The sequence below is a fragment of the Diuraphis noxia genome, unplaced genomic scaffold (assembly GCF_037042655.1).
Source record: "Diuraphis noxia isolate RWA-SAM2 unplaced genomic scaffold, SU_Dnox_SAM2 contig0002, whole genome shotgun sequence".
In the NCBI taxonomy this organism is placed as follows: domain Eukaryota; kingdom Metazoa; phylum Arthropoda; class Insecta; order Hemiptera; family Aphididae; genus Diuraphis; species Diuraphis noxia.
The window spans coordinates 53,745,730-53,772,771 of NW_028301712.1; the positions used below are offsets into that span (position 1 = coordinate 53,745,730).

General features: G+C 28.9%; 3 protein-coding genes across 7 annotated transcripts; 1 reads left to right on the forward strand and 2 right to left on the reverse strand.

Annotated features, from left to right (window-relative positions):
- Positions 1–1,437: 1,437 nt before the first annotated feature.
- LOC107161815 (EF-hand domain-containing protein 1-like) lies at positions 1,438–9,264 on the forward strand. Of its 3 annotated transcripts, XM_089219296.1 has the most exons (9): positions 1,438–1,534; positions 1,721–1,857; positions 5,330–5,546; positions 5,667–6,028; positions 6,789–6,979; positions 8,058–8,163; positions 8,232–8,355; positions 8,424–8,766; positions 8,937–9,264. In XM_089219296.1, exons 1-9 carry the CDS (start codon positions 1,442–1,444, stop codon positions 9,215–9,217), a joined length of 1,854 nt encoding a protein of 617 aa, XP_089075422.1. In that variant the 5' UTR covers positions 1,438–1,441; the 3' UTR covers positions 9,218–9,264. The 3 variants fall into 3 exon arrangements, with proteins under 3 accessions (XP_089075422.1, XP_089075423.1, XP_089075424.1); XM_089219297.1 differs by lacking the exons at positions 1,438–1,534; positions 1,721–1,857 and adding an exon at positions 4,914–5,108; XM_089219298.1 differs by lacking the exons at positions 1,438–1,534; positions 1,721–1,857 and adding an exon at positions 5,162–5,276.
- Tbcd (tubulin folding cofactor D) lies at positions 9,245–15,362 on the reverse strand. Of its 2 annotated transcripts, none has more exons than XM_015508441.2 (16): positions 15,167–15,362; positions 13,723–14,092; positions 13,450–13,625; positions 13,115–13,253; positions 12,847–13,045; positions 12,562–12,772; positions 12,360–12,508; positions 12,062–12,291; positions 11,742–11,987; positions 11,350–11,680; positions 10,891–11,253; positions 10,644–10,777; positions 10,408–10,559; positions 10,156–10,348; positions 9,764–10,081; positions 9,245–9,698 (listed from the first exon to the last, which is right to left on the reverse strand). In XM_015508441.2, the coding sequence occupies exons 2-16, from the start codon at positions 14,089–14,091 to the stop codon at positions 9,408–9,410; spliced, it is 3,501 nt and encodes a 1,166-aa protein (XP_015363927.2). In that variant the 5' UTR covers position 14,092; positions 15,167–15,362; the 3' UTR covers positions 9,245–9,407. The 2 variants fall into 2 exon arrangements, with proteins under 2 accessions (XP_015363927.2, XP_089075421.1); XM_089219295.1 differs by having other exon boundaries at positions 13,723–14,109.
- Positions 15,363–21,604: 6,242 nt separating this feature from the next.
- Positions 21,605–23,489, reverse strand: LOC107161834 (KRAB domain-containing protein 2-like). 2 transcript variants are annotated; one of them, XM_015508416.2, is made up of 3 exons: positions 22,238–23,489; positions 22,067–22,177; positions 21,605–21,983 (listed from the first exon to the last, which is right to left on the reverse strand). In XM_015508416.2, the coding sequence occupies exons 1-2, from the start codon at positions 23,154–23,156 to the stop codon at positions 22,068–22,070; spliced, it is 1,029 nt and encodes a 342-aa protein (XP_015363902.1). In that variant the 5' UTR covers positions 23,157–23,489; the 3' UTR covers positions 21,605–21,983; position 22,067. The 2 variants fall into 2 exon arrangements, with proteins under 2 accessions (XP_015363902.1, XP_089077226.1); XM_089221100.1 differs by having other exon boundaries at positions 21,605–22,177.
- Between the last annotated feature and the right edge of the window lie 3,553 nt (positions 23,490–27,042).

The window sequence follows — 27,042 nt, forward strand, 5'->3', positions numbered from 1 at the left end:
ATACCTTCTATACCTTGTATAGAAGATTTTGAGTATAGTTCACCATCCATTGTGGATGTGTAAATTTAAGTTAAATGATAAATCTTTGCATACAACAAATATACATATTACATAATATGTTACTTTCAATGTTAGAAATTCCAGCAATGACTATTGTATGTCTGACCATTGACACAGTAATTGTTGGTAATCAGTGTATTTTTTCATATTTGACAATTCAATTTAGTCATATTCAAATGTTGGTTAATTTTAAAATGGTAACGAATTTATCACCTATGAAACATTGTTATATTATAACCTTATGCTTATATATATATATTATTTTTTTTGGGAGGGGGTATAGGAGGCAAAATACAAGTGTCTAAACTCTATTACAAATAATATCAGCCTTCGGTGGCCGAGTTATGCACATGGGCGTGGCTGTAAAACACAGCTGGATATACAGATAGTTGACTGGGTTGGGTGACAAACGGGTGTTGCCTGACAAAAACTGATCTTATTTAGAATAACGTATTATAGTTGTTAAGTGTGGAATGATTAGCAAATCTTGACAATATAAAAATATATTTGTGACCAATAATATTTTAGCAGGAAAAAATATGGAATACAAATACTATCAGATATAAATGTCTACAACCTCTACACTTAATTTTAAGTTTCCTGCTTATATCAAAAGAATACAAACAACTAAAGTTGAAAGGCAAAAATATACTAAATATTAAATATTTATTGTTTGCTGAAATTTTCACTGGTGGCTGGGTACATTAATGTATACAAGTGTCTAGCAGTTTGCCTCATGAAAATAATTTTTTAAAGTCCATTAAAAAGTCAACAGGTTTAATGCAATATCATCTCAACACAAAAAACCATCTCTTCAACGCTGCCTTTAATTTGGATGATCTGATGAACATTATTTAAGGACAATTAGTATTAAGTCACTATATTTCAAATTTATTTTAGTTATCATGTTCTTCTTATGTATAAGCCAAAAAAAAACATGTACATAAATTTATACATGTATATTGCTAAATATAGGTAGCACAATATAGGCTAGGAATATCATATAGTAAAAAAAAAATTATAAAATATTATATTGCCTAAATCTGGACCAATATAAATTCTACTTTGCATGTTATATTATATTAAACACATACAATGAAGTCATAAGTGTATAGGTAATAGGTACCTGCATATTATAAAATGTGAAATATAACATATACATTTCATCAAAGGCATGTTTTTTTCATTGAATTAAAGGAGAGTTAGAGGTTACATCACGACCCCATAAACCATCACCAACAGCTTTGTATACAATAATGCGTTTCTAGAATACGATTTACACCATTTGTTGTTTCATTGTTTGTTATAACTTATAGGTAGGTATTATAACTTTATTTTCCCCGCTTGGTAACCAAGTTTACTATTGATTTAGTTTTGAACTATGAACACTTACTTATGTGCATTCCATTCGTGTACAATTACGAGAATGGACGGTCTACCTTTTATACCGGGATTTCGTTTTGAAGATATAACGGTGAGTATTATTTCTATCGAGAAAAAGTGTAGATTGATTGATTCTGCATAACTGTTATTTTAATAATGTAGGTATTATATATTATATTATACGAGACGCATGAATTGATGATCCCCGCGAATCCGTGAAGATGTACCTAGATGAACTTATTAGTGACTAATTATATTATTGTTATATTTTACATAGAAAAAAAACCACCATTTAAGTTCTCAGTTTCGATGGAAAAACGGATATGCTATTCCCAAAGACAAACCAACGGGCATTGGAAAAGCCCCCTTAGACGTGGATTTCATGCTGTACAGTAAAACATTTGGTACCACAGGGTCAGTTAATAAAGTGTTTATAAATATATTATTTATTATATTATAATATAATCTATTAATATTTTATACTACTGAATACTTAACTACTATTAATTATTATGTACCTATTTATAGTTATACTTTATCTTTATATGTCTATATTATAGTAGTAGGTGTAAGTACACTATAGTCGGGTAGTATACCAGAGGTTCCCAAACTGGGAGTCAAGATAATATTCTTTGTAACTCATGTGTGTATGAGAAAACATTTAAAAAACAATTTCTTGTTATTGGAATTTTCAATAATATGTTTATAGTTACTTCTAAAAACATAATAATTTATGGAAACACGTTTTAATAATCGAGAAAATCTTTCTGAATAAAATAGGTACGAGAAATAAAAATTGAACGTTGCGGTGACTGGTGTGCTAATGTGTGATAGTTTTCGTACGGTGTTTCCGAATTGCGGACAAAAACCGTAAAAACATGTGAGTTGCGGACGAAATCTAAAAAGGTAACATACGAATTGCGGACACAAATATAAGATACTAATTGCGGACAAATTACCTATTATTATTTTTAAGTCATCCTAATATATATGAATTGATCGAGGCCCTAAATGAAGTACAGACTAGTAGCTATACGAAAATGAATTGTTCTGCAGTGCGAAATTTAAAACGAGCAAAAATAACTGTTGAAAAAGAGGCATTTATTAGCAATCAAATTTTGCAATATTCACGTGGTGAAATCAGTTCAGTAGAATACTAGAATATCATATATACAGGCTGTTTCAAAAAAATTTTTACCAAAAGATTTAAAGATCTATAAATACTATGACGATAATCTATAAGTATTTTATAAACAATTTTTGTTACAAAATTAAAACATTAAATAATTTAACAACATTTTAATAATAACGATTGCTCTTTTACAAGACACAAATATTTTTAACCCCATCACCTACCAACTTTTTGGTAGCTTGTCCTAAGTCCTGAAAAAGTGGTGAAGGGAAATATTTGTGTCCGCAACTCACCTGATTTAAGAAATGTGTTTAAGAAAAAAAAACTCTGTACGCAACTAGTACTACGATAACGAAACTCGTGTCCGCAATTGTTATGTTACAATATTGACCTGAATAATTTCGTCCGCAATTAGTATGTGTCCTTTTCGTATAGTTCTATCCCTAATTGTTCCATAAACTGCACCAATTCCCTTACTGTAGCCATTTTGGTCCTATTAAATATTTTATAATGAAGTTACTTCTATTCTAGGAAATACTATTCTATGATTACGGTATCTATGTTTTATATATCATATACATATATATAATTATTATATATGTTTTATATATCACTGGTTGTTTGTAATAATTTATTTCAGCTTTATTGAGTGTATACGTGATGCGTAAGCGATAGGTAATTCGGCCAGTTTAACATTTTGGCTCAAGACAATTCCTCCCGCTTAATTAGTAATTATTATAGCGTCGCACGTAATAATAAATGGCTTTTCGAAATCCGGATATTGTAATAGTGGTTCGTTACACAATTTATTTTTTATTCCCTTTCTTAATAAATTTTCTATTGGTTTCGCGATTTTTCCGTACTCAGGCACAAAGTGTCTATAGTATCCTAGCTATTAACCCCAAAAACGATTTTATTTCTTTTACCGTTGTGGGTATAGGGAATGTTTTAACGCTTTCAATTTTTCGTTCGTCGGGCTGTACCTCTTTTTCAGTTAATTTGTGTCCCAAATAGATTACTTCCTTTCTTAAAAATTCACATTTTATAGGTTGTAATTTTAAATTATGTGTAAGTAATTCTCTGATTCGTTTGTCATGCTCGCGTAAATCAGTAGAAAAAATTATAATATCGTCTAAATATACTAAACATTTTAAACCTATTAAATTACAAAGAACATTATTCATTAATTGTTAAAATTTGGGAGAACTATTTTTTAATCGCATTGGTAGCTTGGTATATTGCCAATGTCCTATGTCACTACTAAAGGCTGTTTTAACTCGTGACTCTTTATTTAACGAAATTTGATGAAAACCTTGAGCAAGGTCGAGTATAGAAAAATATTTAGACCTATACCTGGTCGATCTAATACGTCTTGTATTTGTGGTACCAGGTGTCCAGTGTCCAGGCATTTCCCGTTATTAAATAAAACTGAGACAGATCCAAGGAGTATAATATCTACGCTGGATTATTAAGCAAGTGCGCCCGTTGTCGTTTGCGCATCACTATAATTAATTGTTAATTTTGACCTTTTTTGTTAAGACAGTTGCGCATCGTTCGACTTTTGTGACTTTTATGTATAAATTTGCGCATCAATATAATTTAACAATATAGAAATGAAAAAAGTTGTACCCCCATGCAAGTGCAAGTTGTTTTCTAACCTTGGTCTTAAAATTCACTCACGTAACATTAAATGTATGTGAGTATAATGTGATATATATAATATAAACCAAGTAAAAATGTAGTTTTGTAGAAAATATATATTTTCGAGTTCTTGATGAATTTTGTCAAAATTTGAACTTTAAATGCTCATGTTTATTAATTATTAATTATTTTTAAGTTTAAAAATCTTAAATTATTTATTATCTATATAATATTGTAATACAATTTTTTATACCCTTCTATTGTAAAGAATATTAATGCGCATTTGATGTATGGTATTTTAGGTCAGATAAATTGCAGACTATGCGTAAATGATATATTGCGTGCTGAACTGCAAAAAAGTTGCATTATGGATAATTAAATTTTAATAATACCATTAATACCTATCCAATTATGTCCCTACCATCACACACACACACACACACACACATCATATATATATATTATATATTTTTCCTATATATGATACAGGTGTTAACTTTATTATTTTAATCCAATCTCATATTTACACATGGGCTATGGCGTACCTATTTGTTCCAAGCTATATGAGTCTCTACCCAGTACCCAGTACCCACTCATCCCACAAAATTCACTTTAGTAGTTTCCATACTTGAGTATAGGCATCAGCGCCATTGTAGGTACCCACAAATAATATTTTGAAATTAAAACAAAAAAACTTAAATCGTTATTGGTTACAGTATACAGTAAAACTACTTTTGTTTTACGTATGAACTCGCGTTATTCCTTAATTTGTTTAAGTTTTTCCTGTTTATTTTGAAAAGAACTAAAAATATTTTACCTTTGACCTCCAAAAATATCAACAAGATTAAATTTGCTATTATAAACTATTTTAGCTGTAAATTCAAACCCAAATGTTAGTAGTACAGTTTACCATTAACGTTAATCATTAGACATAATAATAGTTGTTATATCTCAAATATGGATTATAATATTATTGGTTATAGTGCAACATTTAAAAGCCAATAAATTATATATTAAATTAATATTATGCACTTTAATCAATTATTGTTTCATAAAATATGTAGGCAAATGATTACGGTTGTATTTAAATAATTTAATAATATTACATTGCAGATATAATCCAACATTGACCTATGGACAAGCCAAAGATCCACCGAAACCAATTGTTCAACCCCATTTCATAATGTTTGATGGAAAATATCTCTCCTTCAATGGATTCACTCAACAGACTATCACAGAATCAGCTGTGGACACATTTAGAGTGCGTCGTGTTAAAATTACGTATTTTTTGGTTGACGATACTATTAGCGTCGTGGAACCAGTTGAAGAGGTTCGATTTTTTCTCGATTTTTATCTTACCTAATTGTTGGAGTTGTACTCTTGTTTTTAATGATGCTGATGTGGCCTAGTGGCCATGTGGGTATACAATTATTATTTATTTTACCTACAGAACGCAGGTTATGTCCAAGGATGTCTGCTGAAACGCGGCCAGATACCGAATCCACACCGTAAGAACAGGACTTGGCATTGGTCCGATTTCAACAACGGCGTGGAACTCAGTTTTTATGGAGTTGTGTATAAATTATGCAATTGCAATTCCTTCACCAGACAGTTCTTATCGAGCCAGGGTGTGGAGGTGGATGTCGACATACCAGTGCCCGAAGACCCTTACATGAGCGCACGACGGCAACAGTTATTTCAGCAGAAAAAACAAGAGTCAACAACATTTGCTTCAAAGCTTGGATTAGGCAGTCGGTCGATAGAAGACGACAAGCTCAAACAGTTTTTAGAGAATGACGGAAAAGTTCTCAGGTAGGTGCAATATAATATGCAGAACTAAATTTATTATATTATACAAAATTTATCAATTAACATCATAAATATACATAATACATCACATTACCGTCAGGGGGGGGGGGGGGCGAAATGCATGCATTGAAGAATGTGAAAATTATAATTTTTAAACTCAAATATTTTCTAAATTGCCGGTTATGCTTGGTACCTATACTTTGGTCAGAATTCTAAAGATTGGTACAAGGCAATGTTTTATTTCCAATGGTACACAAACGCTTGTATATTCAATTATTTTTAATTGCTTGGTATATAAATAGGTACTAGGTATAAGTGTTTAACTTAAGGCTGATAGCTGTAGTAAAAAATTCTAAAATATTCTTAAGATTGATATAGCAGAGGTATGTTGGTAGGTACCTAACTACTACAAAAAATGCACAAATGTAGGCGTTAGTCCCACTAATATACTATGCTAATATCGCATTATATTATAAAAAAATTCTTGAAAATCGTCAATTATGGGACAACAGAAAAAAAAATAAGAAATATGACTTATTATTAAATCTAAAACTCATATAGGCACTTTAATTTTAATTTAGGGACACCAAAGAAGGCATTTTAGAAAAAAAGGTGTATGCACACACACCACTCCTCTACCAAAAATGACGTGCCTGAGAATATATCTAGGGAAAAATTGATAAATACTTGCATCCTACCTATATATATATGTTGTTTACATAATTTATCTAATATATTAACCATATGTTTATTTATTTTAAAGATTTTACACGGTGTGGTTTGACGAAGGATCTGAACCTGCAGAATGGAAGTTCTTTGTACTTTTGTATTTCATTGCTTATGACCGTGTAGAAATCTATGAATCAAAAAACACCGGTAATAAATGTGGGCAAAACCCTTTCCCTTTGTTCTTAGGTAAAATTAGACTGCCAAAGGATTGGTCAAATTTACCCCGTAAGTACTGATTTTATTATGTAGGTATACAAAACGTAAATAAAACAATAATCAAGTATGAATTATACACATGACTTAAGAATGTCATACTCTGTAATCAAACATATTTTACTCATTAAAAATATTACTCATTTTAAATGTATTTTGTATCTTTATATTTTTTTAACAAAATCATGTAGGTGAAACTGTGAAGTATGTTAGAAAATTATTTAAGTACTTTATAATAATTAATAATACTTAATAATATTATTTAATATTTAAGTATTATTTAAAGTAGGATAATTACATGCAAAAATATATATATAAAGATGATTAAATAATAAATGCTGATACAAAATAAATTAAAATGTATTATTGAGTTAAAATAATATTTTGTTGCAAGATTGTTTTTTTTTTTATTATTCTTATTTTTTTTTTTATATTAATATTAACTTATACAATCTGTATAAAATATTTGTAAAATAAGCACAATAGATGGAGGAATACATAAGAGGGATTGGTAGAAAAAATTATTCAATAATAGTACTTCATGGCGTTGGCAGTAGTGGTTAGTCGACTAGTCGTTTAATAAGTCACTGCATCAGCTAAACGTTGACCAGGGTCACCTGGGGGCTGGGATTGTTCAGAAAAAAAGATTTTGGATGAGGAGATTTCGGTGGTTTGCTAGTTTAAGGCAAATACGTTTTTAAAGAGTTTTAACAACGCCTTTGATTGTAGGAATGAGGTTCCTGTGGAGAGTATCATTTGGTACATAAAAAGGAGCTTTAATTATTTGTCTGAGGCATTTGGATTGAAGTGTATGGATTCTGTTCATATTTGAGTCATTGCCTGATCTCCAGAGTTAAATTCCGTTGAACCAAATAGGTTTGAGAAGTAGCTTGTAGATAAGAATTTTATGATGGAGTGTGACATGTTTGGACGAAAAAAGGAGGTGAAACTGCCTTTGAAGATTTTTGAGACCTAGTCATTTGTTGCGAATATGGGTAGCCTATCCTAGACAGCATTTGTTTTTATTATAAACTATAATATTATGTACTTAATTACAATTTATTTTTAATAAATTTTATTTGACTTTTAGCAAATTTTCCATCTATTTATTTGGAACCTGGAAACAAAGAATATGAAGAATATTATCAACCAAAAGATTTTATCATAGGAAATACTATTTTTGTGATGGGTCGTAGGTAGATATTTTAAAGCGTTAAACTTTAAATCATTTTCTCAAATATATAAACTGTTGTTCTATTTTTAGATTTTTACTTTACGATTGTGATTCATTTACTAGAGATTACTTTAAAAACAATTTACAAATTGTTCAACCTGATGCTATACAAGTCTTTAAACCAAAAGATAATGTTTCAACTGTATCTAAATTGGTAATTATACTAAGCAACTTAGGTACTCAAAGTTTTTTAAATAAATTTTTATGTGTATGAATTGAAAGGTGATCCCGCCTCACACAGGTATTGGTGATCCAGATGATACACGGCAGAATTGTTTATCACTGATACCTAAAGCCCCAAAAACATTGGATTTTGTTACATATGTGCTAAATGCTAGTAAAAAACTAAGATATAAATTGAAGATGGTACCAGTATATGAAGTAGACAATCTTCGTGATTTCATTATGGAATATTGTCTTGGCAATGGCCAAATGAGTATAGTCGAATTGGCTAGTAAGAATAGTGGATTCATTAAAGGACGATTCATGTCATATACAAGGTTACGAAAACCAGGCACTAATGTAGATGAAGATCAATTTTATGGAACCAAAGACTTCGCTATTGGTAAATATTCTATTATACATTTTGTTAATGAGCTACATATTTAAATCTGCTCGATTAATAATGAATAAATATGGGTATAATTGTTTAAACATGAATGTAGTTTACTTATTCAATATGCAATTACAATTTAAAACTAATATGATTAGAAGTTATAATCATTACTGTTTTAGGTGCAAAATTACATGTAAGAGGATCAGTTTTTATAATTGTTGAGCTTGATCTATGGACATATAATTATATGAATGAAAATAAAGACAAGTTTACCCAGGATGCAATTGATAAAGCTAAATGTTATCTTGAAAGTAAAGGTTTAATAATTACACTGCCAAATCCAGAAGTCATTAATCAGAATTCAATAACCACCCAAGAAATCAGTTTATCTAAACATAATGAATCACTGGAAGACACTGTTTTGATTAACAACATTAACCAATCTAATATTGATATTTAATAATAGTAATGATTAACAATTATAATATAGTAGTAATTACTTTGTAAGCGTTTATTTATATTCTAACATAATGAAAAATATCATCAGTTAAAAATGGATAACAAATATTAAAAAAATAAGAAAATAAAGTATTACATCAAAGAAGTTAATATAGTTAGTATAAATAATAAAAATAAAATATATAGAACTATCAGTGCAAATTATTAGGTTTTACAATAACTTTTGGAATGGGTACATTCAGAAGACCACAAATTTTGTTTCGCTCTGCTCTTACTTTTTCTACACTAGAGTCTTGCCAATCAAATTCTTCAAGTAATTCAACGACTTTGTTTATATTTTCTTCTGATACACCAAACATATCTGAATACACAATTAAAACTTCAACTAGTCGAGCTGCTACTACTTTTCGTAACCATGCGAATCTATGTGCTAAAAATATTGATAGTTGAGTCATTGACCGTATTCCAACTTGTCCAGGAACCTGATAAAAAATAAAAAACTTAAGTACTTAACCATTGCCAATGTGAAATATAAAGTACTTCTTACCTGTACTATATGACAAAGTAATTCAACACATGATGTTAATTTGGTTGAACCTCCTTTAGAAGAAATAGCTTCTTTTTTTACAAGTGTTAGTATATTAGCAGCAAATTCTGATTCATTGCGTTCGAATTGATCCTTAAAAGCTCCAGCTGTAGCTAGTCGTTCAATAGACATCAATATACACTGATGAATTCGTTCATCAACATCAACTTCAGCTACTTTACCACTCCATACAGCAATAATGTCATTGCATAAATTTTCGAATTCGTCATCAGTTACAGATTTCATGTGTTTGGTGAAATTGAGACAAGCTTCTTTTACCTATATAAATAAACATTCATAGTATCAATGAGATAAAAATATGATACATAATATTATAAATATAAAACACTTACTAGGCTTTCTGAAACACCACCAATACAAACTAATAGACCAACTAACACAGGATACTTGTATTCAGGCATACTTAGAAATTTCACCATCACAGAAAAGGAGTCAGATTCTGTGAACCAATTAAACGAATCTTTTTTTCTAAACAATCGTTCAAGTTCATTTCGATGAGCAATATTAGGAACAATATTTTTTTTCCTATAAAAAACATTTAGTTACGTAAATTCGATAATATTCAAAAATATTTTCTTACTAACCTATGCAGTAAATTTGTTATAACCATACACGAAAGTCCTCGAATTTTATCTATTCTATCAACACCTTGTCTAACTAGAGCACACATAATTTGTTTAATTGTGTTTTCATCCAGTATGTTTGGCTGAATATCAGTCAAATCTAATACGACTACCTTAATTAAATAATTGAACATTAATAAGAAATACAATTGTGTTAAATATTTTATAATAAAATAAAAAATTGTTAGTACTAATACCTCTAAACTAGTGATGGCGGCTTCTCTTACCCAAACTCCAACATCACCTCTATGATCCATAGTATACTCTAAAGCACAGTCTAATAAACAACGTAATACTGCATTTGAATGTTCTATACAATTATTCACGTAGCCTGTGAATATACAGAAATATAAAAAATAAACATCTAATTTAATTACCCATTCAATTTAAAATTAAGGTACAATAAAAAATAAAAATAAAGAATTGAATTGAATTGGAACATACAAGGAGTAGAAATCAGTTTGGTCCAAATTTTTTCTATAGCAGTTACTGCATCTCTTCGAGATTCAGCCCACTTGATTGTTGGTCGAGTTATTTTGGTACAGTCTATGAGGCCTTTCAGTATTAATACAATATAAGTATTCATGAATGAAGAAGGTAATGATCCCAATGCTAGGCTAAAACCAATGCGTTCCATCATGTGATTTGAAGACAATTTTTGTACATATGCATTTATTATAGTGCTGGTATCAGATGAATCTGGGATATAATATTTTTCAAATAAAGGGCCAATAGCTTGAGCAGCTTTGTTTCGTAAATCTAACAATTCATTAGACAAACAATCTTCCAACAATAATCTCCATTCATCTAAATAAGGGACAAGAAATTAATAATATTAATTATTTAACAATTAAAATGATTAAATGACTAGATTTTATATGTCAATTATTTAATAAACCATACCTATAATTTGTTTGTCTTTAACAATTATGTTACTTGTCGATATGAGTTTAATAAGGTGACAACATGCCATTTTTACTAATTCACTACTGATGCCTTTTAATTTTCCATGATTTTTCAAATTGAGAACAAGATTAATTATTTTCTCTAACAGTTCTTCTCCTAACTCAATATTAGGGTCAAGAGTCTTAGATATTCCATTTAATACTTCTCCAATAGCCATAACGCCTCCATGCCGTTTATTAATGTTAGATGTTTCTGTTAATAATAGTAACTCTGGAAAAATTGATTCTTTAGCTTTCGATGGATTTAATTCTACAAGTCTTCCCAAAGTCTAAAAAAAATATATTATTATTTTTAATATTAAATAGTAAAAAAATAGACATCATACATACCATTGCAGCCAATTCGCGTATTGATGTGTCCCAATGTACTATTTTCTTTTCTAACAGATGTTTGATCAGAAGTTTATCATACTCTTTATACTGAGCTATAAAAACGCTCACTTCTAAATAAGCATTAGTACGCATACCAACTGAAAAATAATCAGCTGCTGTCACAATGTCAATTCCATGTGGAAATTTACCTTGACGACCAACATTCTCTTGAAATGCTGCGGAAGCTGCTCTACGGCATGTCAACTGAATAACAAATAATTATTAACAGACACCATACTACAACAAGTCATAAATGTATTCTAAATATTCTAATTTACCTCTCTGTCATAACAAGCAACTGCTAATAAAGCACCAGCGATTTCTTCCACATATGGCTGAATATCATTAGTACTAAATGCTCTTGCAAAAGACCAACAAACATAACAAGCTGCATCTCTAATATGTGATCCAACCGATGTATAACCCTTAGGTTCATCATACACCAAAGCTTTTATAACAGCAGGTACAACAAGAGGTAAATTTTCACTGAGAAGTAAACCACGACGACCTAAAAATTAATTAAGCAATTATTATTATAGTTATTTTAAATAAAAATAATATTATATTTGAATATACCCAATTCAGCAAGTGCTAAACATCCTCCATGCCAAGCATTATCATTTTCTTCAGGACTCAACATACTTAACACAGCATTTACTACTTCATTGCCATATGTCTTTGATAAACGTCCAGTAATTCGACCTATTCCTTTAGCAGCTGAATATCTATATAAAAAATAATTAATATACATTTCGAAATAAAATATTCATAAGCTTACCTGACAATAATATCGGTGTCTTTTAATCCTTCAATTAATTCTTGTATAATGTCTTCTAAAAGTGAAGAAATTTCATAATCGTCTTCTTCAGCAATTTGAAGACATTTTGTTTCAATTTTATGTGGTTCAGAGCTTAATAAATTCTGTTCTAATGACCTAGTTCCACGATCGTAACGCCATGCTGCGATTCGTACTTTTAGTAATGTTAAACCTAATTAAATCAGTAAATAATTTTGAACATTTTAGTATTTCATTCACTTATTATTAACATAATTAAACACCAACCAGCTCTTTGTACAATTTTCATGTAATATTTGCGTGTTAATCTCAGAGTATCACTTTTACATTTTGACAATTTAAGGCATTCAAAAATATCTTCTACAAAATGTTGAGCATCTTCTCGTCTAGCAGCTTTAAAAATGGCTGCAATGCTGCTCATCGCACCCAACCTCTCCCATCGAGTAGCTTTTTCATCTGATATTTTCTACACATACATACATTTTAATAGGTACAACAGAAACATATTTTGACTAAATGAATTTCAAACAATTACCAGTTTAACCCAATCCAGAAAAATTGGAAGATGAGATTCTTTAACATCTGATCGGGTAAACAGGCGAGTTGCTAAAACTGTTGCCATATCTCTACAAGCATCACCAGAACTTAAATATGTCATGACCACATCAACTAATCTAAATTTTGAAAATAAGTATCGATAAAATATGGGATTATATTATATATTTATTTAAAAGCTGAGAAGAAACTTTGGCAACTTAACCAAATAGTAAACCATTGAAATAGCATGCCACCACCATGCAAAGTATCAGGCCACCAAAGTTTCTTTTATTGAACAGGGTATAAAAATTCTAAAAATATATTTTTAAAAACCTTTGCAATGTAGTTTTACACTCTGCATTCATGGTTCCATCTAGTTTACGCATATCAAATGGTATAATAACAATAATAGATAGCCATAACAAAAGACAATAACGAGTTTCCCAAGAGTCATGATCAGATTCATTTTGTTCTTCTAACATTTTTAAGACTTTTTCTAAATCGGAAACCTAAAAATTATTAAAATTATATGTAAATTATCATAAATATCTTTACACAATATATACTATATTATAATAGTTTTTTTTTAAATTCTTGTAAGCTTACCTCGTGTGGTAAATTTCGCAAAACAACTTTATAACCTCTAACACTGACCACTAGGAACAAATAACGAAAAGCCTTATGCTTTAGCAGTGATGGTTTTGAAGTATCACGGACAATAGACAAAATTTTTTCCAGTATTTCACACAAATATGGATCAATTAAATGAGGTTGTTCTGTGTATTGTGTAAGTATATATTTGAATTTTTCATACGAATTTTCACTTTGACTTTCATTTGTATAGATTTCAGGTAGTTCATCAATAAAGTCAAGAACTTGTTTCCATTCTGTAAACAATACTAAACAGCAACCCAATCCGACGCCTTCACTAGTATCATCTAACGAATCTGACATTGAATTAACAGGCAAAACCATTCTATGAAATATGATAAACTGATTTAAGATAATTATTAGAATGACATTTTCACATAGAAAAATTAGGTATATTATATGTAAAATATTATATTATTATACAGAGTTATTCACCAAGCATTCCCTCTTTTTTATTCTTAAATAACCCTTTAATTAAAATTCTGAATTTGTTGAATTTTATAGTTTACTTAAAAATCACACTTAAATAGTTAAATTTCAGGTACAAAGGTATGTTTATATTTAATAACAATGTTTTTCAATTTTGTTGATGTTGCAACCTACTATTAGACCTTCTTAGATCGTTTGTGACACAACTAACAAAATATATTTCAGTTATATAATAATAATATTGTTAGTCTGTTATTAGTTCTGGCTGCAGTGTAATCTATCAAACTGGTTTTATTTTAAGCCATACAAGATCTACTCAAAAATTATATTGAATATATTATTTATAAAAAAAAAACAATACTGATATTGATATAGATGTGTGTAAACATAAAAGTAATGATCTATGTTTGCCAACATTTTGTAGGCATTAAACCCAAAAAAAAGTTTTGAAACGATCCATACCTAATCATTGAAAACCACACGTACAATGATAATATACACTTGGTAGAATTATGTATTTATATCTTCAACCTTTATTCTAAATTTTATGTTGAAGTATAGTTATAAATAAGACTAGGATGGTTCCATCATGAATTTACTATAAGTTATTAAAAATAATTCAATTCTTTTTCATATAATACATAGTCAACTTCTTATTTATAATTTTTATAATTCTTGCAGTAAAAACTGTCATAACAATTACATACACATTAAATCACTATATTTACTTGTCAAGAATTAAAACTAGGAAATATTTAGTTAATTATTATATTATAAGTAAAATTAAAAATGTTTTTATTACTTTATGCTATTAGTCAAGGTATTTAAGTGATGATGTCATTTGAATTGTAATTATAGTATTTCTATACTCAAATGCATTACAATTAAAAATGATATATAAGCTGTTCTACACTAATAATAACACAACAAAGATACATATTAAATGGATAACTTATAAATTTAAAATTACCTTAATAATTAAATGATACTATTGTTTTGTTTAAATAACGGTTTTACTCATAATAGTTACATAAAATAATATTCACATGATGTATAGAATACTACCTATTGAAAACTTGAAATAAAATGCAAAATTAACAAATAAATTAAAACATAGAGTGTAGAAAAAAAGTTTCGAAACAATTTAATAAGACTATCTATTTAAAAATGTTATAAATTAAAACTTTCATTTATTTATCAATTATCATAGTGATAGTGAAATAGATAACAATATGCTAGACCCACAAGAATCTTTATCTTTATAGATCTCGCCACATTATTGCATGATTATATGCAAACGCTGTAAATACGAACCATAGAATATTCTATGTACAAACACTACGAACTTGGTATCCCTACCACTAAAAGACAACATTATTTCATAAATCATAATTCGTAATAGGCAGTATAACATTTCACGGCCTTAGAAGATATGTTCGGGACCCTTCCCTACCTTGATCAATTAATTGGTCGCTTATTGGAGAGGACATTTTATTTAAAAAAATAGTTGGGTTATTGCCTATTTTATTAGGCACCTCGAACCAGTCGAACCATAGAGTTACCTACTCTATGCCTCAAACAGAACTTTATTAAGTTTATGTATAAAGTCAAAAATATTTTAGCAGCAAACGATAATTAAATATCACAAGAATTTATTATTATTTTAATTTAAATCCAAAATCCAGCGTGTTTGGCACCAAAATTATTTATTCGGGTTTCGGGTTTTGAGTGCTGCATAAATTTGGATGTTCAAACATCAGTATAAAAATTTAAACCAACGTTTCGGTGTTAATAACCGTTATTATGCGGGTTAATATAAGTTAATACGGGTGCTTACACAGTTACACATACTTTCGTACTTCAAGTTTTCCTAAGCTTTGGGTAGTCGTAGAAACATAATTTTTGCACAAAATACTAATATAAACGTGAGAACGTGAGAGTCGTGAAAAGTTCTCCTAGTTCTCCTTTTGTCGTTGTAGATTTTTGTTATCTTTTTTTGTGAATTTTATACGTTTTTTTTAAATTTAAAATTTTTTAAAAATTTCAAAAGAAAATATAATCAGTTTAAATATAGAAAATTCGAAAATCTGGAACGATAAAATCTAGAACAACCTCTCACGTTTATTTTGGTGGATAAATTATGTTTCCACGACTAGCCAAAACTAAAGAAAATTTGAAGTACGAAAGTATGTTTTTACGGCCGAATATTGTTACCAGAACGGCCTCTTAAGAAAAAATAATAGTTTTAGTTTTTTTATTTTAGCAAAATGTCCCAATATATTTTTATTACTAAACAAATGACTACAAAATTAAACTTTATTTTTATTTGATATAAACAATCTATAAAGTTTTGCACAAGTTTATATCCCGAGAGTAATTAAAAGACTTGAAAGTTTTGAATTAAGCAGCCGCCCATTAGTAACTCTTGGCTACTTATTAGTTAGTTTTTTTTTTAAATATCTTTTCTTTTTTTTCTTTGGCTGAGACGTTAGACATTAAAGTACAAGGATGGAAAGTTCTTTTATGAGAGGGTTAGGATGCGTTTGGAGTCATTTATGAAATAGTGTGTAGAAAATGCGTGCCTCCTCATCTACTGTTTTTATATGGAGATCATTATGAAGAGCCTTGAGCTATGGTTAGAATTATAGAGCGGAGCATTGGATAACCGTCGGAGCGAAATGTATTGGAACGTTTGGATTCTGTTAGTATCAGATTTTTTAGCAGAACCCCACAGTTCAATTCCATACGTCCAGACTGATAGATTTTTGTAGATTATTAGTTTGGTGTTTAGAGTGGAGCAATTATTTCTAATTAGCAGAAGTCTTAGCATAATACGCATGCGATTGTTTAAGGTTAGTCGTTTGGTTAATTGGTTTGGAGGTGTATCTTTCAAATGAGTCTTCACAATTCATGCGAGAATTAGTACATTGTTGTACATTGTAATGTGTTTGGACATGTTTCTTGTTTGAGTGTGAATGTTGTGTACTTGTGTCTTGTGTGTATAGATTTGTTTTGGATAATTTTCACTCACCATTTATCATACTAATCGGACAAAATACGATTAAGATGTACTTGTAAGTTTGATGAGGAAATTAAAAAAAAATGAACTAGCCACATAAAATATTTACAAAATTGAAAATGATATATCAGTTGAAAATTGTAAAATAAAAAAAATGATTCGGGTTTCAGGGTAATCAGATTGTTTTAATTGCAATTAATAATTTAATATATTAGAATGTTTTAGAATATTAATAATGTTATAACTTATAACAATGCATAATGTATATACGACCTGAACAATTTTAAAGAACGTAAATTAATATTATCAGATGATCAAAAATATGATTTAGAATGTGAAATGGTATCCTCACTTCAGACATATCTTTGAGAGTAACTTAAAAATAATTTTACCAACTATAATCAAATAGATCTGAAAAGACCTAGGGTACGCCCATGGCAAAGATGGCTAGATGCAGTTAGAAGAGATATAGAGGGGTTGAAGCCGGACTGGAATGGAAACTTAGATTTAGCCTATGCAAGAGATGTATGGGGAGAACTGGTTTTAGAAGCAAAGAGCCTAAATGGCTCGTAAAAGCTAAAAAAAAAAAAAAAATTTACATTGAAAATATACACAACGATAAGCAAAGAGTACCGACCTTATTTTCTAAGGCCGTGATATAATATTATATATAGTAATATATAAATATTAGAATACCTACTATACAAATAATATCGAATTAATTATATAAGTATGTAGCTATTTAATTTAGCCATGTAGCTATGTAGTATAGGTACTTATAATTAAAAATTCCACATTGAGTCCATTGAGACAAAAATATTGGTACTATAATAAAAAAAAATAAAAAAATAAATAATTTGTTATGCAACTTGTATGCATTTTAAAATATTTTAATACATTACACTCTTAAGTCATAATTTACATACAAATTAAAATATAATAAAACAGCACACACAGTGATTTATATAGTGCTTCACAGTTATTATAATAGGTACAAAATCAATTGTCAAAAATATGCAATTACGAATAATATTGGTAAATCGAACATTTTCATAAAAAAGTTCTATGACGTGTTTTTTCACCTTCGATTGTTAAAAATCTAAATATCTGGTTAAAAACCAATCAGGCTCAATGGAGAAAGTAAAATAATATTCCTAACATGAAATAGGTATATAAGAATAACACAGGACACAGCCACAGTTCATGAAATAATTGTATTATAATAAGATCGGAATTCTGGAAAATTGATTAATTATAATTATAGTTTTTTGAGCTTTTATTTTATTTTCTGTAAAAAATTTTTTTTGAATGGTTCAATTGAAAAAAAACATTTTGGAGTACTGCATAAATATTAAAATATAGATTACTATATCATTTAATATTAATATTTATATAAGTTATTCATTATTTAAAATTAAAAATAATAATAATCTATTTACAAAGTGTATATGAGTATTTCGTATCAAGTATTAATATATAATAAATAATAAAATGAAATATCGGTAAGTTTTTTTTAGAAGTTCGCAAGTCTTGTAAAATATCACACTTTCATATTATTATTTTCCCTAAAGCAGGCTGAAGTAGCAATAATTTTTTGAAAATTTGAATTTTTAGATATTTCTTTTTACTTGAACAGTTGTATTGAGCGTAAGACCTTATTATATACAAATAACAAATGTAGGTAAATATTTATTTGAAACTGTCATTAATTATTTCAGTTTTGATTGAATCCAAAATAATAGTGGTTTACTTTCTCATTAGGCATAGGGATTATTATGATACTTTTTCTGAAAGTACCTATAACCATAGAATAATATAATGTTAGTATTGATATGTTTATTATTATTAGTTAATCATGAACCATAAATTGAAAATATTGTATTCATCGCCTCATCGGTGCCATTGTCTATGGCTGGATCATTTAATTGTCCGAAAAATTATGTATTATATTATAATATTATAATATATTATTTTTAATATTATGTATTATTCTATTCTGTGGTATTACCTATATTATTTTAAATAATATGTTCTACAAATGTCAATTTGTGGCATATAATATTATACAATTTAAATTTTATATTTAGTAATTACAATTCTTTATCAATTGAATATTAGTAGCATCAACAAAAAACATTGTTCCATAATTTCCACCCGATGGCCTATGTTGCCGCAGGTTTAATCAATAAAAATAAAAAAATAAAATATAGTGTGTTCACCGATTTAGGGAACACTGAATTTCTCGGCCAGATTTGTTTGGAATAAATCGATTTTTTTTTTTTTACAAACTGGTGGTATATGAATACACATTTTTCTATACATTTAAAAAAAATTTGAGAATTTGGTCTGCGTATGGGCAGTAAAAACTTTTTTTTTAACAGCAACACCTATTTTAACACCATATTCGGACAGGCCTATTTTTTTAAAGTAATTTTCATGTATCAACTATGGCTCTAAGTTCAATATTGACTGAATAAGAACGATGTTAATTTTATTAAATAATACATTTTTTAAATTATTTTTAAACATTTATAATTAATTCTTATTGGTTACTTTTTGAATATTTCTACGAATTTTTTTTGAGAAATGTTATAAACAAGACTAAAATAATATGGATACAAAATTATTTATTAAAAATCGACTAGGTACAACTGGTACAAGTGAAAAATAGTTATTTTATAATTACACAATAAATTAAATAGGTAAATTGTTCAAAGTTTACTCTGTGTTGTCGAGCATAATTGAAAACACTGTAGACATCCTCTATTGTTTGCTAATATTATTTGGTTTTCGATAAGGTTATTACACGCAACCACGATTTTATTTTTTAAATCTGCTAGATTTACTGGTGGATATGCGTAGACTATTGTTTTAAAATAAATAAAAAATGAAGTGGAGTAATATCTGGAAATCTTGCTGGCTATGGGGCCATAATAATGCCAACTGCCAAACCATTTCCCCTCATAAACCCGATTTAAACGTTCTCTAATAATATGAGCATTATGAGCAGGAGCTCCGTCGTGCTGAAAATAGAGAGCAAACTTTGAACAATTTATTTAATTTATTGTGTAATTAAAAATAACTATTGTTCACTTGTACCAGTTGTGCCTAGTCAATTTTTAATAAATAATGTTGTATCCATATTCCATATTATGTTAGTCTTGTTTATAACATTTCTAAAAAAAAAATACGTAGATACAAATATTCAAAAAATAACCAATAAGAATTAATTATAAATAATTTTATGAATGTTTAAAAATGTATTATTTAATAAAATTGACATGGCTCTTATTCAATCAATATTGCATGAACTTAGAGCCATAGTTGATGCATGAAAATTACTTTTAAAAAATAGGCTTATCCGAATGTGGTGTTAAAAATAGGTGTTGCTATTTAAAAAAATAGATGCGTAGACCAAATTCTCAAACATTTTTGAAATGTATCGAAAAATGTCTATTCATATTATACCACCCGTTTGTAAAAAAAAGTCGATTTATTCTAAACAAATACGGCCGAGAAATTTAATGTTCCTTAATTCGGTGAACACACTGTATACTGTATACAGGTAAATATGAGTAAAAACTTTGTTGTAGTGAGTATTTCTATTTTATGAACTTAATATTTCTCTTTCTTCTGTAGTTCTGTGTTATATAATAGAATAATGTACCTATACATTTATTTACTATGACACTTGAGATATTTAATGAGAAAAAGTACACGTCCCAGGAGAGAGATATTATAATAATTAATAATATACCTACCAATAAATATGCGACAATGGACCCTACAAACCTAGTCACTAGGGTCATACAAATAATTAGTAATTATAATGTTTACATATTGTTTATTTGTATGTGTATATAAACAATTTGTTAATTAGAAAATTATATAGGAAATTAATAGGGTTCAGATTTTAAAGCATAATAAATAAAAAATAAAGTAAAAATAAAGTATGACCAAAAAATAACAAGAATTAGTTGTAAGACTGAATTAAAAAAATTGAAATTCACAAACATGTATTTGGAAAGATTTTCAGTAGTGGCTATTGTCTGACAGAATGTTTTTATACACAAAGAAAACCATGCAATATAACCATTTAGTCCGTGTTGCATATCCTGGATTATTTTATTAATTAAATTAAATTTTTTTATTATTATACCATAATAAACATAATATAAAAATTCAACAGATAGAATCACTGAAAAAAAGCAATTAAAAGCAAAAATAAATTGGATTATTAGGAATGAGAATGCTGTGAAACAAATTCATGCATAAAAATTTAATTCTTATCTCATAAAAAAAAAAAATGTTTTGCTTTAAAATCCAAGCCCTAGTAATTATCTTTAAAATCAAATATTCACACAAATCGCCAAATGATGTGACAATTGATAATATTAAAATTATATCTTTATTTTTTAAATACATTTGTATTATTATTATCAATTAACTGTAGTAAACATAATTTTGTGAAAATATCAAACAATGTTTCATAAAAAAAAAATATTTTAGACACCATTTTATTTGTAAACAAGAAGTGTACATCATTTGTTTTACATAATGCATCTTTAGTGCATTGCGGCAGGCAAAATGTGTTTTGCTCAGCCCACCGTGTACTGGCATCCCAGGAAAACCCTTCACATAACTATTAACTGCTCTTTTTCTCGAAGTTACTTCTTTTCCATTAGTTAATTTAAGCATTTCATCCAATTCACAAGTTTTTCTTCTGTAAACAGCTTTGATAACTGATGAATGTTTTTCTTCTATTCATCTTCATTATTAGAACATTAGTAATACCATTAATTAAAAATACTAATGATTATTAATTATAGTATTAGTAATCAATAGTAGTACTTTATAAATCTTCTTCTGATTTAATTATTTCAGCATTTGGAGAATAAGATGACGCAAAATCTATCCTAGCACAGCATCCAAACATTGCTTCATAAGGTGATGTTTTTAAGCCTAATAAATAAAAAAAAAAATAATAATAACAATAAAAAAAAAAGTAAAATAAGTAGATACCAGAGTGGAATGTCCGATTTTTTTCATACTGAATGAATTTTAATGCTGATGGCCAATCCAAACTATTTTTTTTGTCCATCCAAGTAGATAACATTTCTTGAAAATCCCTATTAACTCGTTCAATGGATTCCTGACTTTCACTGTGCTTTGCCCATCCATAATCAATTTTAACTTCATCCCATTGATCATGAAGTTTGTTAATTACTGAAGTAACAAATTGTTCTCCACAGTATGATTGTAATATTGCAGGTGCCCCAAATAATGTAAAGATATCAATTAAATGATAAGCAATTTCTTCTGCACATTTTGATTTCAGAGGTTTCAATACTATGTATTTAGTTAAATGTTCTTGATAGTACATTATGAATCTATGATCGTTATGACACCGAGACTGCATGTCTATTAGATCGATTTGTGCTCGAGAATTGAAAGTAGGGTGTAAAATTGATTTAGGAGTTACTCCTATTTTTGAACGCACAGCTTTTTTATGACATTCAACACATAATTTTAAAAATACCATAATTGTTTCATTAGTTATGTTGCAATAATTATTTTTAAGTTCAGACACCATCCGATTTCGTCCACCGTGACCTATTGCTGAATGTGTTTCATAAAGAATATCAAACAATTCTTCAATTGTTGCATAGTACAATACTACATTTTTTTCACCGATAGGTCTAATCAGGTGTTCTTTGCCATTCATTACTAAAATATCATACTTACGTACTAGACGATAATCTTTTATAGTTTTCTTTTTGCCAACAGTGTTTAAGGACTGTTTTGATTTTTTCACCTGTTGAATAACTCTACTGTAATCACTGGTTGACAAAAAAGCGTTATTATCTTCCCGTTTATTCATTAAAATTGATTGTATTTGTTTATTAAAGTCTGAGCGCATGGTATCTTTATCTATGGCCATGGTTGAGACGTGAACTCTTACACTACTATTAATACTAATAAACGTCGGAATGCAACACAAATACAGTGCTGAACAACTGTTAAAAAATAAGCTAATGTAATATAATTTTCACATCACGTAAAATAATAAAACCGATTGTAATACCACAGATCACAGTATTAATTATTGCCAATTTGCTATTAACAATTAATGGTCATTTGTCACAGACTCACAGATCTCATGATTCGACAAATTCGCTAAAAAATATGACAATTAACAATATATGAAAGAGGAAAGAACCTAAGCAAAATTATAGACTATAGTTATACTATATACAGTGAGTAGTTGTTCTTGTTATGGTGTAAAAGATAACATTATCTTATACTTGATTATCAAGAAAGGTGCCAGAACAGCTGGCGCTGTAGCTGGTGCGTGGATATTGTAAATAAAATATTCATAGTTAATCATGGTCACGGTTGTATACTATATAATTGTAGATCTACATAATACCTATCACGGATTATTAGTTTTATCCACGGTCTTAGAAGATTATTTTGTCATGAGATATGAGAATTTAGTCTTTAGATCATATTATTATGATCATTATGATCTAAGAAATAAGAATCTAAGATAATATTAAATATTATAATTTATAATTATACTAATTATAACTTATTACGGCCTACCACTTATAAGTCACAATAGTAGATACCTTATTAAATTATTCAACCTTAAAAAAATTAAATAAATAACTTCCCTTTTTAGTTTTGGCATTATGGCTAACTATAATGCATGTGTGTTTTCTTTAAAATCTGTAAAATTAAATCCTGGATTAAATTTGCATGTGTAAGTTCATTAATTAATTATGCGTTTAGCGTTTATAGTGGCATATGGTCTAAGAGTAAGCTGATTGCTGATATCTAATTCTCCAGCTGGTAAATATGGTAGTTGGAAAAAAAATCCCCGCACTAGGAAAAAAAATCCCCAGTGGCATTATACCGGTAGTATTAAATTATTTTATAAATTTTATTATATGAAAAATAAAATAAATATTGTATATTATGTTAACAATTGTTATTTTATAATAAATTAAATATTACTAAATATATAAATGTATTATATTATACGCATATAAAATGTATGCCATGATGGATAAACTTTCGGCGTTTTGAACAGTATACTCGAAATCGCGATCAAGATGTAATTCCAATTTCCAACTGACCAATTAGTTGTTATTTGTTTCAGTTCCGGTTTAAGATTAGATAGTAGACAACACGCATCCTATAATCGTCGTTAAGAGTGTTTTTCCAATGTAGGTACTCGTACTTTATAGGTATTTCTTACCATTAAGTAACGTAAAAGAGGGGATGGAGTGTTTAAAGCAAAACATACCAAATGAAGCAGATGATTTATTAATTTATTTTGAGGCTTATTATGTAAATGGCACTTACAAACGAATTGGGAATCATGGGCGCAACTAGGGTAAAATTTATGGGAGTGCTAAAATCTAAAGCACAATACGAGAACCCCCCCCCCCCCCTTGTTTTAAAATCAGAAGTGTTACTATCACCGATAATGTAAAAAATCGGTACAGAAAATTTGGGAGTGCTAATTTTGATTTTGGGAGTGCTAAGCACTCCCAAGCTCCCCCCCCTAGTTGCGCCCATGTTGGGAATGCAGCTGGAGTTAATGTTAATGTGCGTCTTCGAAGACTACAACCTATGTTTCCACCTAATACTTGGAATGTTCATGATACAACCCTTCATGGTAGCCACAGGACAAACAATCCTACTGAAGGATGGAACAATCGCTTTGCACATTTAGTCGGTCAAAAACATCCAACAATACGGAAGTTAATTAGAAAAATTAAAAATGAAGTAGCTGCAGATCTAGGTAGGTGAGCCATTCAATAAAAGAAAAAAATTAGGGTTGACCCAAACTACCGAAAAAAGATTGAAAGAACTATGTACACGAATCCAAAATGATGAAATAAATGTTGAAGACTTATTATACATGACAAAATAAATGCAATAAATTTTGTCACGGTATTATACCAATATATAAGCATTGATTAAATATATATTTCCAATATTTATCATTGCGTGAGCTATCTATGTATATTTAATCAATGATATAAGAATGAAGCCGATATCAACGACGAGTCACCGAATTAGGTGTTAGATACTTAGATATGCGCGATGCATTCGTCGCTTATTTATCATGATTCATGACCACATGTTAAATTGTTATATTTTGACTCTATATGACTATATATGACTATATGAGTATATTATATAGTCAAAGCCTCAAAGGATAATATTTTTATGTTATGAATACGAAATGCAAATGACTACTAAATGTATCGCCCACGTGCATATAGAATCAGACATGCGCATATCGAACTCCTAATTCAGAGACTCGTCTAATATTGAGTATCGATATCAAAAATTCAAAATAATATGCTGTAGCTCCATACATACTTCATAGTATATGGTCTAAGGTTTTAGGGTGCTTGTAAAAAAAAGTTTGGATAGACTTCGTTTTGAAGTTATCAATGAAAAACTTCAAAAACTTCATTTTTTTCGTTACTCATATTTTCTTAAAATAAATACCAAGAATTTAATATTTTTTATTTTTTATTTTTAAATGTGTGTTTTTGTATGCAATGTAAGAATGTAAAACAAAAGGTCGGACAAACTTCAAAGAGTACAGTGTTTAAAAAAATTGAAAAATTCGAGGGGGCGCTAAACTTATGTCGTTATAGCGAAAGGGACAACGTTACGAGTATGACGTGCAGGGACCCTGAAATGAATATGTTGAAGGAGAGATGGTGAATCGGTTTTTCCACAAATTAGGGTTAGAAGAAAGAGCTAGTCGCGAGCAGAGCGATGATCTGCCAGTGGAAATAGATTCAACCTATGTGACACTAGTCCATAGTCATGTGGAGGAGGGTGGATATTAAGTTTAAACCCAGCAAAGCTGAGAAATTTACGTTGGACACGTTCAATAGATTGGGAGTGGACCAGTGATTATTGGGAATTCCATACCACGGAACCGTACTCGAGGATGGGCCTAACCAACGCACAATACAGTGCCTTTAGGGATCTAGTTAATTCAAACTCACTAGCAATTCTTTAAATAAGAACTACCATCCTAATCGCCTTGCATGTTATGTGATCATATATTAAATTCTATACAATGCCAACTAGACAATCAGGCGTAAACTGATGGCGGTAGTACTTTATTAAGATTAGTATAGAAGTCTGTGTGGCTGTGTTTATATATTATTAAGAACTAAGTAGGTGCCCATAAACATAGATAATATATGCATGGATAAGACATCCCTATACGCGGCTATACCTATATATATGTATATGCCCATAAATAATTAAGTCTATTATCTAATATCTATAGAATGCGGAAGCACCATCGACGATCATAATACTTTAGTATCAGTAATTATTACAAATTTTAGGAGTAATTAATGTCTTCTTAAAAATCGCTTGGCAAAACCTATATGAAATTATCTCACACCGAAATATGGACACATGTAAAAATTATCCCTTACATTTTAATGAATTCTATTTATATACTATGTGTAGTATATATGCAAAAAACCAGCATCACTGAATAACAATTATTCTAAACCTATTCTAAATGAGAGAACATGCATTCTCTCATGATTCATGATTTATAATTTCATCAAGTAGTTTTTTTTATAGAGTAAAACTAAAAAAAAATGTTCGAGTTTAATTTGAAATAGGCAAGTACTAAATATGTCAAGGATGTGTGTCATCATTTTGATGCTTTATTATCTAATACATAGAAAACAGGCAGATAATTTGAATTACTTCTAACTTTACTTATTACCACAACTCATCATGATTTAATTAATTGATGATTACTA